Source organism: Pezoporus occidentalis, unplaced genomic scaffold (genome assembly GCF_034315485.1).
Source record: "Pezoporus occidentalis ecotype Australia unplaced genomic scaffold, CSIRO_AGI_Poc_V1 ctg105, whole genome shotgun sequence".
In the NCBI taxonomy this organism is placed as follows: Eukaryota; Metazoa; Chordata; class Aves; order Psittaciformes; family Psittacidae; genus Pezoporus; species Pezoporus occidentalis.
In genome coordinates this window covers 2,381,018-2,397,271 of record NW_026912832.1, presented here as the reverse complement: position 1 = coordinate 2,397,271, position 16,254 = coordinate 2,381,018, and the positions used below count along the sequence as shown (strand labels likewise).

Below are 16,254 nucleotides of genomic sequence, written 5' to 3'. Positions count from 1 at the left end.
CTTCCTGCTGCAGCATTATAGTTCTGAGAAGATCACTTCATACCTGTCTCATACGCAAACAAGCGTGGTACTGACTTGCCTTGCTTACCTCCTTCAGGCAAAGCTTTGTCGTGCTCTTAACACTGAGATGCAGCAAATGACGATGATTCATCCACTGCACCATTTGTTCCTCAACATAAAACTGCCATGTGCTGCACCTGAACCCAACAAATGAAGGGAGTCCACCTTCATGGCAAATAAGGCTGAGACAGCCAGATTTTAAGAACACACCCCTCAATTACAAGCACACACAGAAGACCTCTGCTGGGACTCCAGTCATCCTCTTTCCATATTTCCTCTACCTACTGAGAAAATTAGGAGACTCTCCATGAGGGATACTCCATGAGATCCTGTTCCTTGGAGACAGCCTGCTAACTCCTGGGGTCCATGGCCACAGATGGGCAGCACTGGCTCCACACCACACTGCTGCAATGCCAAACTGTGTCAGAAAACTTTAGTCTCGCAGTGTATCTACAAGACAGGAGGTGCTTTCATCCCCATTCAGAGGCCGAAAACCAGAACCAGTACTGGTTACAGCTACATGCACGGTCCTTAAGCAGAACAGACACTCTGGTCCTACGCCTATATTCCAAACCCATCTTCTTTTTCAGTTTGTCCATCTTTTTTGCCATCTCCCCACCCCCACTCCTGGACATAGACTGACAAAGGAATTCCCCGAGTAGATAGTTTGCCTCGGAAATTTTCACAGGAATGAGAGTGGAAAGATGGGTATCCAAGTCCTCTCCTTCATTTTCATTTTATTCCATCTACTGACTGTAGGCACAAGAAATAGCCCTTACAGTGCTTAGAAAGAAATGAACAGTGCTGGGGAAAGGGGCGACCTTCCTGTGCACTTCCAACACAAAATCTTGCAACAGTTCTCTGGGAAGAAGCAACCTCTGGCACGCCAAACATGCCCACAAGAAGCGGCAGCAGTCAACAGATGAAAATCAAGCCTTGGTAGCTGCTAACAAAAGAAGCGCTACTCATTTCTCAATAATCAAACACAAATTAAACCCCATTTTAGTCTTGACAACTTAGACAAATAGTCCTGGCACGGCTACATATGCACCACTATGGTTTAATACAAAACACTCCCTGGTTCTGCAGTTTAGAACAGACATTCACTCACTTGTGTAATAATCAATGTTTCCTAAATCCACTCCTCCCCTCTCAGCACAGACAAAGGATGCATACAAAGACCAAAAGTTACCCAGACTGATTAATTCCTCCACCTTTCTTAAACCTTTCATTGATTCCTCTTAAGCAGCATGATTCCTTCTGGTATTAAACCAATAGCATGGAGCACTACTGAAAAGCAGAGCACCCAGCTTCACATGTTGATAATTCAGTTAGTAATACTATTTAAAGATTAGTAAGAAGAGCCACCCTTTACATACCTGATTCATTTAATTTTGACATTTCAAAAGCGACAATGTTGGAAGGTTAGACACCAGCCCGTGGACTCGGTGCTTTTTCTCTGGTCCTCCTCTGCAATAGTCATGCATTCCAAAAGCAGAAAACAGAACTGGAAATGTGAATTCAAGCACCAGAATAAGGAAGCAATTTTTGCTTGTGCCTATTCCACAAGACATGCTTTCAGTTTTGCAACGGACTGTAGCTGCTCTATTAACAGCAAATAATATCTCCACTATTTCACTATATCTTAACAGAGACAACATTCCTATAGAAAGCTTTGGCTGAATGAATTTTAAAAATAATGCATGTTAGATTAACCCTCCTATACAGACAACTAGGGGATGCTAAATTGTGTCCTTCGAAAGAAACTATTTTTTTCCCTACCTCAGATAGGGATCAGGAGAAATTACATATCTGATATTTACATAAAATGCAATGAATAGAAAATTAAAATCCACTGTAATTCAGCAGGACAGCTCTTTGCAAAAGCAAATTCTCTTTGTAAGCTTTAGCAGCAGTTCTGATTGCCATAATCACTGCATGAGTGAATCCTGAACAAAGTACCTTCCACGTAAAATACAGGAATAGATTTAGCAGACACATCTGGTGTACCAAGAAATACACCCGCAAATAAAGGGATATACTGCAAATTTACACAAGGACAGAACACACACACCCATTACAATAAATTATATATGAACGTACACAGAAAGAGTTCAACTTCTGCCTTTATACTGAAACACATCCCATTTTCCTCAGTAGGATGACATTGTCTGACAAGAGCTCTTGCCTAAGTAACTAACCAAATTTGAAAAACTAGACACACCTGTGCTTTTCTTCAGAAGAAACCACAATTCAGCAATATCTTTGCAGAGCAAGGAGATCAGGCTTAAGGTCATGGTGCTTCTAATCGATTCACTGCAAAATAGTTCCGCAGACAGTGACCTATTTATCTGTGAGCCGGTCTTCAGTGCAAAATGAGAGCGCAAAACTCCATCTTTCAGTCAAAGCCAAGCCACCAGGGACACAATGCCTTTCTTCAAATTACATGCAGAGCAACTGTGCCTGTCAGCAGGCTCAGAGGTCTCCAAAGGGCTTGCCGGTTGCTGGCTACCGCTTCTAGTCTTCCTGCATAAAGTGCTGGCATGCATTAGATGTAAGCCGTTTACTTTAAATGTGAACACACACACTGTGCAAACATTATCAGAGTAAGACTGCATTAAAAAATTAATCCTAACTGTGCCTTGTCAAGAACTTCCCTTTAAGAGCCGTAGCTTTAACAAGTGATGATCCAGTAAATCCATCATTATCATCTTTTTCTAACACTCAGTCCTACTCCACAGAGGGAAATTAACTACTCAAGCAGCAGATGTCCATATCCAATGAATTACTGGTGAGAAGTTCCCCAGAAATACATCCAGCATTTCCTATTTGTGAGGGAATCCTCACCCATATGTCTTTGCCAGAACAGAACTAGTGTGCTTTCCTTGGTGGTAAATCCATCAAGCACCTGTTCCCTATAAAGGAGCCTACCCAAAGCAGCAGCAACTGTCAAAAAAGGCATGTATTCTAATAATGTGACTTTGTAAACTGAAATATGTACAAATCTTATTCATAATAAGGCAATGGGAAACAAGACAAAAGATGAAGAAATCAACTAGAACCAAAGTATTTCATACGATCTTTCAGATATGAATGCTGAGCCATTTTGCTTTACTTGATTCTTTAAAGTAATTGTCCAGTGACACACTACCTGTTAAATAATACACTTTAAATTAGTTACTGACTATCCAGACTCACAAAGAGTGAGCCAATGAGTGGGAGTGACAGCAACAACCATATGAAAACAAATGGATTGTTTTTCTTCACTTCATGGTGTTATAAGACCCCTCTCCCAACTAGAGGGGTCAAGGAAAGAGGACAGTGAGGATAAAAAGCTTGAATTGATGGTTACATCTGTTCACAAAATCCCATTTGCAGATGGGCAAAAGCTCTATTTCTGTTTTAGCACTTCCAGCCATCAAACAATTCCATAAAAACCTCCAAACAAACCCAGGTCATCCACAGACCACACCAGAGGTTATTTTCTGAAGCACCCCACATATGTGTTCTCACCAGTCATCTGCCACAGAGCAGGAACTGTTGATAATCCCAAACCAGTCAGATGTATTGTAATATAACTACCATTTACATAAGCAGCTCTGTTCAGTGCATGGCGTTAAAATGCGACCTGAAGAATATAATTGAGCTAACTTATTTTAATTCTGCTATTTAATTTTGAAGCCCATTACATTTTGTACGATGTCAAAACACAAGTGTTTCCTAGGCAGAATCAGATATTTTTAAGTAAAGGTATATTTAAAAGAAACAACACTCCTTAGACAGTTTTCACTTAACTTTTCTGTATTCTGTGAGGTCATTACTAGCATATTGGACTTAGATGAGGGTTCAAAATTGGTGAATGAGTCTTCACAATGCTCCTGCAAGCCACATAAATACTCTCACATGTGAAAGTTGAGAGGAGTAAGCGACCTGTCTTGGATCAGATTACAACATCTGTCACAAAGTCAGAAACAGGATCTATGTCTGGTCTCGACTCCCTCCTTTCCAGAACTGTCACCTAAATGGCTTGGTGGAGGTGTGTGCTCCTAGATTGGTATCTTGGCTTGTAGCCCTCAAATAAAGATCACAATTTACAGCATTTTATTTCTAGCTCTTGCACTACAACATGGCTCCAGGAAAAACAGAGCAGCTAAAAATCCTACTACATACGACACACCATATGCACACCGATACTCAGTTAACATCATCAAGCCAGTCTCAAACACTTGCTAGTGGGAGTCCTCAGCAGTATGCTTGGCTGGCTAGATAAGACTGTGAGTAGTAACATGGGTTTGCTGTCACCTGCAACACAGCATGCTGAAGACCCAATTCTTGTTACCAGAAGATTTACACAGTGATAAAGCAGGCACAGGAGTACTTTCCAAACTTGCAAAGAGAAGGCAAGGAAGTTTCATGGCCTTCCTTCAAAGATTAAAACCAAGTGCAAGAATACTTTTCTGAGAAAAGCATCACCCTCACCTACACCTATTCAGTGAGATACAGGAACTTAGTATTTTGGCAATCTGGCTATTTGCTTGAATGAAAAAACAAACCTATGAATGTAAAGGAGGAAAAAGAAATCCCTACAGAGTGTTGGCTGTGATTGTTCTCATTGTCAAGATAGAGAGGAAGTATAAACCCCCATATTAATCAACACTGCCTAATCCAGAGCCCCTTCATGTTGTACGTAATGTGGACAACCACTTCTCAACAGGCTTCTGCCTTCCGATTTCAGAGGAAATAGTGGAATGAGTCATTCAGGTGAAACCCAAGTACTAGTTTAAAAATAATTTCTTTTTTTGGAGGAGCACAACTCCTAATATCCATCATCCAGGGTCCCATCTAACTTCTTCTTTCCTAGCCTTCAAAGCTCCAAACCCCACAGTTATGTATGATTTTCCATGGCCTGATAATGACCAAGGCTAAGAGCACCAAAATATAGCATTATTTGTTTCAACCCTGCTATCCTTCAGTATTAACAACTAGACACATCTTTCACCTCCCGCTTCCAGGAACCAGCATCCTTAGACTGAACACATGGAAACTGTACAGAGAGCTCAGCCTGTGCTCTACAGAGGACTCAGAGCCTGCTCCCGCTGCACTGAAGGAACAAGAGCCCCCACAGAGTGTCTCTGTGGAAAGCGGCCTCAGCTGCTTGGCTAAATGGTATTTCAGGCAAGGGTGATTTTTTGGTTTTTTTTCTGGTTGGTTGGTTTTTTTTTTTCTTAGCAGATCTATTCTACACAGAAAGCTTAAAATTTCACTGGGCTAATGACACTATAGGCTCCTGTGAAACACTCATGTGGGAAAAATGGGCTCTGGACAGAAACCAAATGCATTTTTAACTTAGCATTCTATTTTGGAGCATGTGCATAGGGGAAGCGTTTGCTCCATGGTTTTAATACCTGGTCTCCTTGCTGTGCACAAGAACAGCAGCAAGAAAGGAACTGAAGCACCAATTCCTTCCCTGGCTTTCACGATCCAGCCTGAAATACAACTGGAGAGGAAAGCTGTGTTATGTGGGCACTCATGTTAGAAATAGTATTTAAGAGCAAGTTTAACCTACACTGAAACACACAGGAGCAACAGCCCTCCTGAGAAAAATCTGTGTGGGCACATGTCTCTATATTTATAAACACAAGAAAAATCATTTCAACTCCACGCATGTTCCACACTCAGGTTAAGCTCTCCCTGCCACCTCAATGTGGGCTTTGAGTGACATATTCCAACCCACAGAGCAATGCACTGTGGGAGATGCTGTTAAAGAATGCATGCAAGGTGAAATGAGGGCAAACCCCAGTTTTATGAAACCCAGAGAAGGAAGCTATGCCTGGGGCTTAAAGAATACAAGATCCTGTACCTGCTCAATAAAACACATGCAAGTGTGCAGCATGAGGGCGGCAACATTGGTTAGTGGTAAAGGATATTAAAGTTCAGTAAATTCAACATTAAAGTATAATTATTAAATGTATTTTTCCTTCAGGGGTGCAGTACTTAGCAAAAAGGACATCAATAAAATGATGTGGCACTTTGTGGGATTCAGCGTGACAGATCTATTCTTATAGCATGATTTTTAGCATAATGTAAAAGTATAGTCTCTCTAAAAACACATAGCAAAATAAACCTAATTTGCACCTGCAACCTCAGAATTTATAATTGGATGGAATTTATGAAGACATTGAGCAATTTGATGCATAATCTGTTAGCATCTAGTTGAGCATACAAGACTACTTAAAAGCCCTATTCATTTTCTCCTTCTAATCCTTCTTGATGGATATTTTTTTTTGTGGGGAGGGGGTTCCCCAAAGAACGAATGCAAAAAAGGTTTCACTCTTTTAAAGTCATCATTCAAAATTGCCAATTCTGTCTGGTTTACAGGAAGAGATTGCAAAGCATTAAAAGGAGTTGATACACAAAAACACACACATGGGTTTGTATAAATCCGTTATACAAAGCAGCTTGTTAAATGTCTGTGCAGCAATAAAACTAACCCATTTTGAAACTTCTTTGGCAGTTTTCAAGTCAGATGCTAAGTCATCAGAAAAGTTCTCTATCACATCCAAACCTAAATTTAAGCAAGCACATGCAATCAAAAATAATGGTCAGAAAAAAACAATAGAGACTATGAATCATGAGATAGACACTCTTTCCATGAAAATGAGCATACTAGTAATATCAAGAGTTGCTGGAGCACTTTAAAATGCTGTTCAATTCATAGCATGAACCCTGAAATATCTTCCAAAATGATATTGCCAAGAAACTTAGGGAAATCTGTTGAGACATTACACTTTGAAAGTACTCTTTGCATTTCAAAGCTTTGAAGATTATACATCCCTTACACCAGATATCCAGAAAATAAAATTTATCAAGGATGACACTTCTCTGACCCTGTGACCTTGAGGTTCTCCCAAAAACCATGACAGAAGCCTGGTCACTGAATGCAATTACCACGTATCTATTTCAATTTCTAAGTATGTAATCATAGGCTTCCCCTTCACTGTGCTGCAGGATTTACCAAGGCTTCTTATGTCAAAGAGATACAAACACTGGATTTTCCTTCAGGTCAAATTTCATCACTCAGGAGTTAGTTGTAAAATACTTTATCCTGTAGTATTTGGTGACAGTTCTGTCTGTCCACAGCTACAAAAGCCAGCCAAGAAACGGATGTGACCTTTCTAATATCACAAACAGCAGCAGTACTCCGTGTACAGCAGTGCCTGCAGTGAGACGTGGCTACACAGACCGCACTGGGGTGAGGAAAAGAGGACTTCTGGATCTGTATCTTAGTTGGCTGCAATGGTATTAAAAATTCAGGAGATGGGGGACTACAGTCTGATAAGAATTGAAAACTGTAATTAAAGATGGAAACCAAGTCACCACTGACATTAGGTAGGACTAAAATTCAGGAAAACCACGAGGATGAGATCCATTTTTTTACAGCAGCAGTGGGATTAAAGGAGGGAGTAGAGGAGACAGAAAATATAATTGGACATGGAGCTTAGTGGCAGAAGGGAAAACCCAACACTGAATACCGAGAACAGAAACATGTGATGAAAGCACCACAGGAATTAAACTCAGGAAAGGCAAATCAGGCTTATTTTGTATACTGAAACATACAAACTTAGTAAGAATATTACTTCAGAAAGCAAGGAAAACAAAGAGACCATTACAACAAATGATGACTTGTGCCACAACCACAACTGTATTTATAGTCAAAATATAAAATGAAACTTTGTCAGCAATAGGAAACCCTTTTTATGACTCAAAGTACACAGAATCATCTTTTTTTCCAGATTAACAAGGTATTCAGGAAGCAGAAAAACTTTCAGGTCAAAAGTTGTGGGAGACTCAGTTCCAACAAAAATATCAGACGCTCCTGTAACACTGATGATAAAGGCTGCAAAATTATTTATTATAAAGGAAGGAAAGGAAAAGACATTTGCAGAAATCCTGAAACAGCAAACAGGACAGACAGAAGAGAATTCAAGATAAAAGACAGAAAACATTCTATCATGTCTCTAAAATAATCATTGGGGTGTATTTGGACAAATTAATTATGATATTTCTGTACTGGAGGATCATTCATAGCTTCAAATAAAATAAATAAATAGATCTGGCTATTAGATCATCTCAGTTACCTGCCGTTTTAGATTGGTGAGTACAGGCAAATTCCCTTAGAGCTGGCCATCAGCTTTAAGTCTTACACTGAATAAATCTGACTCACATTACGATGGGGTTACACTTGAAAATGGTCAAACCCACATAACTGATAGGATAAGAATGTCACTGTCTACCTAACAGCTTCTTACTTTCAAGCCCATTTTGATTTTGACTCATGACTTAGAATTTTTGTGGCCAAGGCATGCATGCTGCCTGTGGCTGTGCAACCCACCAAGTCCCCACAAACATGGGAAAAGTGTGAAAAAACGCAAGCAAACATGTCAAGCAATCCTCAAAGCTCGCCATTTCCTCCACTTACAGGTTTCTAATATAGTATATCAATTTCTCCCATTGCCACTCTTTTCAACCCCCTAGGCTTCAACGAGCTCCCCAGTTTCCTCAAGAAAAGGAGACTTAGCATCAGCAAAGAGTAAAACAGAGCTCATTTTCCATGGATCAAAAACAAAGAGAACATAAAACACACTTAGGCTAGCTTCTTCTGGGGAGTCAACCCAGAGAACTGCTTCAGGTTCTCAACAGAAATTCAATTCCTCCCAAGAAAGAAAATCTCACTGCAGCAAGAGAATAAAATACCTTATTCCTTATGCTTAGCAGTGTGATACTCTTGGTTAAAGTTAGTCGATGAAGGGAAGACAAGGCTCACATTGGTTGTTCTCTGTATAAATATACGACATACAATCACACTTGACCTTTTTTACTTTGTTGATGCAAGACCTTTAAGAAAACATTATTGTTTTGTTAAAAAAAAAGGGAGTGATCCTTTAATTAATACTTTATTAAAAAAAAAAATCTAACCCTGCAAAGAGCTGTTGTAACATCCATAAACAACCACAGCAGAGCAGCTGTAACTGTGTTGTTTCCAGTCTCCAGGAAGCAAACAGGAAGCCTATACCCTTACCTGATTGAAAAAGCAGCAAGTCCCCGAGATTTTAATCAACCTAAAGCAACAAATATTTTCCTTCTTTTCCAATTTCCTGGGTTGCTTCCTGGCCCATTCATGAAAGCAGTATAGAGACCAAGCTTTTCAACAGCAGCTTTACCTTTATTTTCCACATTAAATATTGTTACTTACCATATTATACTGTATTTACTTTGCCCAGATGTGACAGCTCAGGCAGGGTTGTGCATTCAGACAATAAAACCACTCCTCTGCCAAGGGTAGTTTACTAGCATTAGCCTCTAACTTCAGAAGGCAGGATTTTTCAGCTCACCTCAAAACCCTTCCCACTATTTTGAGATGAGCAACAACAACAATACATGCACATTGCAAGAGATGCAATTAAGCTTTCACTAACAAGGAGTAAAGACCCGTAAAAACTTGGCAACCCATCACATCCACCTCTTCACCTCTGCTGATCAGGATTTTGCAATTAACAGAAAACAAAACTTGCCAAGTCCCTGCCTTTTGCAGCTCTGGGTTAACACCTCAACCCTCAAAAGCATTTGAAACAGTTTGGTGTTTTTTCTTACCATAAGAAGAATGAAGATGTAAAGAAGGATGAAACAAAGGCCAAAGAGCAAATCCCACTTGTTCTGACACATGCAGCAGCTGAAGTAACGCCTATGAATCTCAAAGGAGTAAGAGATAACCCAGCCACAACCCCCAGCCATTCTTTCTGCTTTTCCTCTTGTTGCATCTGTAAAACATGTATTTAGTTCCCACCAGCTCCTGCCTTACCAAGTGTGTACCTGATTAGTTCAATGTAATTTTAACTTAGCCCTTACTCTTGTATTTGCACTAAAGTGAAAAAGCACAGGGCAAGTGGACCAAAGGTGAAGGCATCCTTTGTAGTTCCCTGCACTGTGGTGGCAGCAAGTGCAGGGAATTCAGGTCTCAACATGCAGCCAATCTTTGAAGTATCTAACTGTCTTTTTAACAGGACAGATTGTATTTCTTTTGCTAGAAGCCTCCATCTCCCCTTACTCAAACATTTTTCTGTTGACTACTGCGCTTTTGATCCCCACACTATAGCAGTTTAGCCAGTGATGAATACATATACACCTTTCCAGGACACCAAACACAGAATACAGAGGATAACAAATACAGAAAACCAGCCAGTTCAAAGGCTTAGAAAAGAACCAAAGATACTGCTCAGTCAAAGAGAACAAAAGCAAAGTAACACCAGAAGTATTCCCACTCCCCAGTGAGGATTTATTTGCTGTGCTACATTTTGGAGGGGAACTTCAGGCAGGAAATGAGATATTTTTTTAAGAAACATTTGGCACAGACTTCTTCAGAGCACTTGGAGAACCAAGGTGTAAGGGACCCCAGATATTCCTTTTTTTTTTCTTCATTGTGAGATTCTAGAAGTATTTTCCAGCAGCTCTCAGGGCTTTTTTTCTAAGTTTCTCCACAGTATGAACAAACTTGGTGCAGCTTACATATGACATGTGTTTAAATCCCTACTGTTAAATGTACATAATTCCTTAGAGCATTAAAAAACAATCCACATCTTCCTGTTAATCTCCCTAGTTTATTAGCTAGTAAAGGAACCAGCAGCTCAGCTACAAATAAATAAGAACATATAAGTACATTAGTCTCCACAAACCACCAACAAAACCCCTTGATTTCATTGAGCTGATTTCATGTGTTTTTCTTCAGGCAAGAAGGAAGAAACTCTTCACTGTACCTGAGTGGAAGGAAAAGGCTCACAGCTCTATCAACTTTGCCCAGAAAAGCAGCATGCATTTATCTGGCACCTCCCAGCAGCTGACTGGTGTTCAGCTTCAGCCAGCCCAGCTGGGGTGGATTCACAGGCATTTAAAGATCCACAGGCAGTCAGGTGACAAGATCTTGTGCAAATACTCTTTTTGCAAGTAGGTCTTCAGATGGAGTGTGGTACTATAAACCAGCAACTGAGGTTTTGCCTGAAGTCTAAACACAGAGAAATAGGCTGAGATATAACAGCAGCCTGGTCCCATGTGCAGCAGCAGTTCTGCTGAAGTCACTGCGTCCTATGCAACAGCAGAAATTAGAAGCTAATCTGTATACTTCTGGTGTGCTCCACAATTTGGCGAACTGTAACCCAAAGTCTGCTTTGTCACGTTTTCTCTGTTCTTATAGCATCGTTTTTTACCATATTGCCTCTCCTTGCTTGGATAACTCTTGGTATTATGCTCCAAAACATGCTTTCTGTCTCTAAAGCACTGATGCTGTTTGTGGGTACCAACAGCAACCTCTGTTTTTTCCTTTCTAAAATAAACATAGTCACATAGAGGAAATTGGTTTTTAGAAATTTAAACTATTCAAGAGTGAACAAGACCATTGTTTGGAGAGGCTACTTCAGGGCAACAGGGCACTACAACTACTGTGCTACAGAGCATCCATAAAAATCCTGCGTACCATAAGGGTTTGAGGTTGCATGTGCTGGGACAAGGAGAGAGGGGACAGAGTATTCTCATTGTTTAAATGTAAACAATAATAATAATAGATTTTTGTAACTGAGAAGGAAGCAATCTAATGTGGAAAACAGTTGTTATTACGCTGTTTATGACTCCTTGTTCCAGAAAAATATGCTGGGTTACTTTGGAACACTGAAGGGGGCTAAACTGAGGTGACCTGAAATTGGCCTAATGGCTGAAACCCCATCTGATAAAATGGGCTTGGGAATATCTTTTCTCTTTTTTATACTGGAAGCATGCCAGAGTGGAAAATACTGGGTGGAGGATCCATAACTCCTGTGACTGCAAGAGCTTTACACTCAAACCCCCAGACAGATTCTAGTTGTTCAAGGCAATAAACCGGGTTCACTGCCAAAGGTGACTTCAGGGAGAAAGTTGTTACCTGAGTCCAAAGGCATGATCCTCAAATCAATCTCCTGACACATCAAAACCTAATGGCTCATTAGAAGCTTTTCAAACACAACGGAAGTTCTCTGCATAAAGTCTGATCTGCATTTAGACAACTTAATATTGAAAGAAATTCAAAATTCCAAAAGCGAGGCCAAAACCTCAAGTCCTTCCCTTGGGAAGGAAACAGACTTTGTTTGGAGCCACTAGGACAGCTGTTATGTTTTTAAGCTCTAATATTAAAGGTCAGTACCATGAAACTTCCTCTAATGCTTTCAGTGGAAATGGCAGCAGAGGTTGATGTTGTGTTGAACTGCAGATGCACATTCCTCATCCTTGGAGCATGCTAACCAGACCAGGACACCTCATTCTGGGAAGTTATCTGGTTCCAACCCCTCTGGCATGGGCAGGGGCACATTTCACTAGACCAGGTTGCTCAAAGCCCCATCCAACCTGGCCTTGAACACAGCCAGGGATGGGGCAGCCACAACTTTTCTGTGCGACCTGTTCTAGTGCCTCACCACTGAGGCAGGTTTGACAATGTAAGCCTTAAAAGTTCCAGTCACACTCAGAGAAAAAACAGCAATCTTCCCTTAGGCTATCTTACATATACATTTTGTCTGGCTGCTTCAGTTAAAAGATTACTAAATCTGTGTTTTATATCTCTGATCCCTTTTCTCTTATAGAGCATTTTGTTGTCTACAAACTGTTTCATGCGTGAAGCATTACAAGACTTCATCACAATCAGTGTACATACTTCATTCGCTCAAAGGAGGTATCTTTTAATGAAATACTAGGTCAGCTTTCTTTGTCATTATTCAGCACGTGCATTTGGAGGCTGTTACATCTTATCTGATCCAAGTAAAAACCCACATATTTCTGTAAGCAAAGCATAGCATAAAATGTTTTCATTTTACTGACGTTAGAGAATTTTTCTTCTCAACTTTGAAATAACTTCTAATTACACAGGGAAACACTCAAAAAATTCAGTAGCTTGATTCCCCTCCCCCCCTCCAAGGAATCTAGCCCTAAAATAGCTCTGTAAAGTCACATGACAACATCTGCAAAAAATATTATTAGAGCTTACCTTGCAGACAAAGAACATAATTTTCAATAGCTGGAAGTCAGGAAAAAATCAGAGAAGGAACCAAGGTCAAACAGCATCAGTCAAAAGGTGAAAAGGTTACCCTAAACAAGGTAGTAGACACCACCTACAGTTGCACCTGAAGTCCTTAAATAATCTTTGATAGCCATCGTGGTAGATGATACAGACATAGCTAGCAAAACATTATCTGTGCCCCACACGCACAGTCCTGTTAAAATGTTTGAACACACTACTGGAGTCCTAGAGGTTTATATGATAGAAGCTAGAGAGTTTGAAAGTGAGATGAAGGAGAGCTGTGTGGTTTTGGGCTCCCAAGAAGGGCATGTTTTGAGTTACTGTTTCAAAAACCCACTATGACACACAGTATTGGAAAGGTAAAACTTCTCTAATGTAAAAGGATAAAGGCAGTATCTTGAAATCTTGATTTCACATGCTAGCTCTCCTTAAAAATAACTGAACTACTATAATAACTGACCTTATCCATTTTCTCACATACACTTTCAGAATCCACCAAAGATGGTAAGAATTGGATGTTCGGCTAAAACAGAGAAGGTGCTTATTTTTTAATCATAAAGGCTTAGGAATTAAAGAGTAATTCTGCTCCACAGGCTCACTGCATGAAACAAGTTGGTTGTGTTTCATGAAAGCTTATGACTCTCACCTAGAACACAAAAAGGAGGGAAATAGAGATTACATCTTTCTTTCACATCTTTCTTTCTTGCCTTAAAAGCAAGTAGCTCCTTCCCCAAAAGCCAAAGGACACATATAAGCAAGTTCTTCAACTATCCCTCTGACATATATTCATATAAACATGTCACATACCGTGGAGACTTCTAAAGTGATTTCTCAGAGAAATAAATCAAAAGATGGAATCATTCAGGGAGCTACTCATGACTAATGCAATGAAGCAACTATGTTAAGACTACATCTGAAACTCCTAATGATTTTCAGAATACAGCCCCATCCAGACTATGATTACTGTAGGTAATTCATAAATCACAAGAGTTACTATAATTCAGGACAAATCTAAGATAAATTGCCACTAGAATTCTACTAGTCACAATTTTTAAAAGTATACTCTTGACTAATTAGTCACATCTGAAATTACAGGATCATTCTCTCCCAACTGCCCCACCAACTAATACCTGTTTGTTAAGTGGGCAAAAAACTCCATACTGGAAGAGTATACTACAATAACTACAAGTTATTCCCACTGAGCCTTTTAAGGTCTTCTTCTAACTTGGTCCCTGGACTCACTTTCTTTGTGGCCTCTATTTACAAAAATTCCAAAATTGAATAGAAACCTGGAAATAAGAAATAAGTGTAAGTCTGATGAAAATAATTAGATGAGGCTGAGATTCACTGCATGCTGACAGCAGTGCAGGTGGAGAAGTCTCACATTTTTTCCATGTGGGGTTAAGAAAGGATAAGAAGCAGCAGCTCCTACAGAAGATTCCTATAGGGTCCTCCAGTTTGTCCTTCAGCCTCACTCCAAAAGGAAAGAATGAACCTATTAAACAGCTTGATCCTTCACTCAAATTGTTTTCAAGTTGACAAACTCACTGTCAATGACACCAAAGACTGCTGGCAGGTACTAAAGAAGAGTTGTCATCTCTTTAGTACATAAGAGTAACTAAGACTCTCATCAGCAGTCCTTGCCCATTACTTTCAGAAAAAACACCAACCAACAAGGTCGAGGAAGGTTTTATGCCATACTTGAGTCAAAGTGCAAGAAACAGAAGTTGTATGTGAGCTTGGATTGACTGATGACTAAAATAGAATCTCTCTTGTTTTGTTTTTTTGTTTTTTAATCACCAAGCAAGAAATGAAACATATAAAAGTTCTGTTGATCTTCGCTTCCTGCTTCGGAAGAAGTAGTGGCTCTGAAATAAGATAAAATAAATAAATAAATACAAGAGCTAGCTTCAACCAGGAAGTGGTGGAAATCTTAGAATAAGCTTTGATCCTTTTAACTTAGTGTGGCTTACCACATGACCATGTATGTTCAATCTTTTCAGATTAGCTTAACCTTCAAGGTTAATTTGAAGATGATGTGAGATTTTTTTAAACAGCACAAGCATGCATAGTAAAGGGAAGTAGTGCAGGCCCTCTTTTTAAGCATTACTTCAGTACAGCTAAGCAGATTGCAACACCACATGATACTGGAAAGTTCTTGAAAGAACAATGAAAAAGATAAAGAGAGTAAATAAAGTTACATCCTGACTCCAGACTGGTTCTGCCCAGAGAATAAATACCTTCTTGTTGACAATTCCCCCTATGGGAAAGCAAAAGCATGCTATAAGAATAGTAAGGCATTTTTACTCTAAATTATTGAAGCAAAGTATCCCTGCTTATTTATCAGGGCAACTTAGGTTCTTTTTTATTTTTTTGCTATTGCATTATGTTTTCATATATTCTTCAGCCACCATAAAAGCAGGAAAAACTAAATTCCTACTAACTCTCCACATACTATCTCATTAATGCCATTTATGCTATAGCCTCCAAGTAGATGGGCTTTTCAAATAGCACTAATTGCCAGGAAAACATTTTTTCATTTCAAAAGTCACAGACACAGTCAGATTTTGTTTTCTGATTATTCATTTACATATATTGAAGTAACAGAATAATTTTTGATATTTTTTTCCTTCATTGACATATATAAACCTTAATGTCACAGGACAACCACCCTTAGAAAAGGGCTGTTATTTGTAAGAAGCCTCAGACAGAGTAAATCTCAGGAAATGGGCAGTGAAAAAATCAGAGGCAGAGGTTGGGGAGGTCCAAGGGGCAAGAAAGCAAGTTCAAGGAATTCAGAGTCAGTGGATCTGGCAGAACAGGAGCCTAGAGGCAAGGTCTTGTATTGACTCTAATTCTGTTGGTGTGGCTTTCTCTCTAATTTGAAAGATTCTTGAAAGTTCTTGCTTTCTCAAAGGAATCATCAATCCAGGGGAATAAAGTTGTGGCCTGTTTATCAGTATCTCAGAGTCTGCATATTCCTATTATAAGGCGCACAGCTGGAGAAACAGTATTTTCCCCCCAAATTATGTCACCAAATTTTTTAAATAATGACTTTTATAACATTTTAATTTAGCATATTAGAATTTTATGTTGTTTAAAAA

At 39.5% G+C, this 16,254-nt stretch overlaps 1 protein-coding gene across 15 annotated transcripts in view; it reads right to left on the bottom strand.

Annotated features, from left to right (window-relative positions):
* The window catches only part of MCF2L (MCF.2 cell line derived transforming sequence like), a 155,788-nt gene that overhangs the window by 72,221 nt on the left and 67,313 nt on the right, over positions 1 to 16,254 (bottom strand). The window contains exon 1 of one of the 15 annotated variants that reach the window (XM_062619721.1): positions 2,285 to 3,164. The exons of 13 other annotated variants lie outside the window; for them this stretch is intronic. In XM_062619721.1, the coding sequence (XP_062475705.1) occupies positions 2,285 to 2,357 (73 nt within the window). In that variant the 5' untranslated portion in view covers positions 2,358 to 3,164. Of the gene's footprint in view, positions 1 to 1,439; positions 1,746 to 2,284; positions 3,165 to 16,254 lie in introns of those variants that run through there. One more of the 15 variants, XM_062619739.1, reaches the window with a different exon arrangement.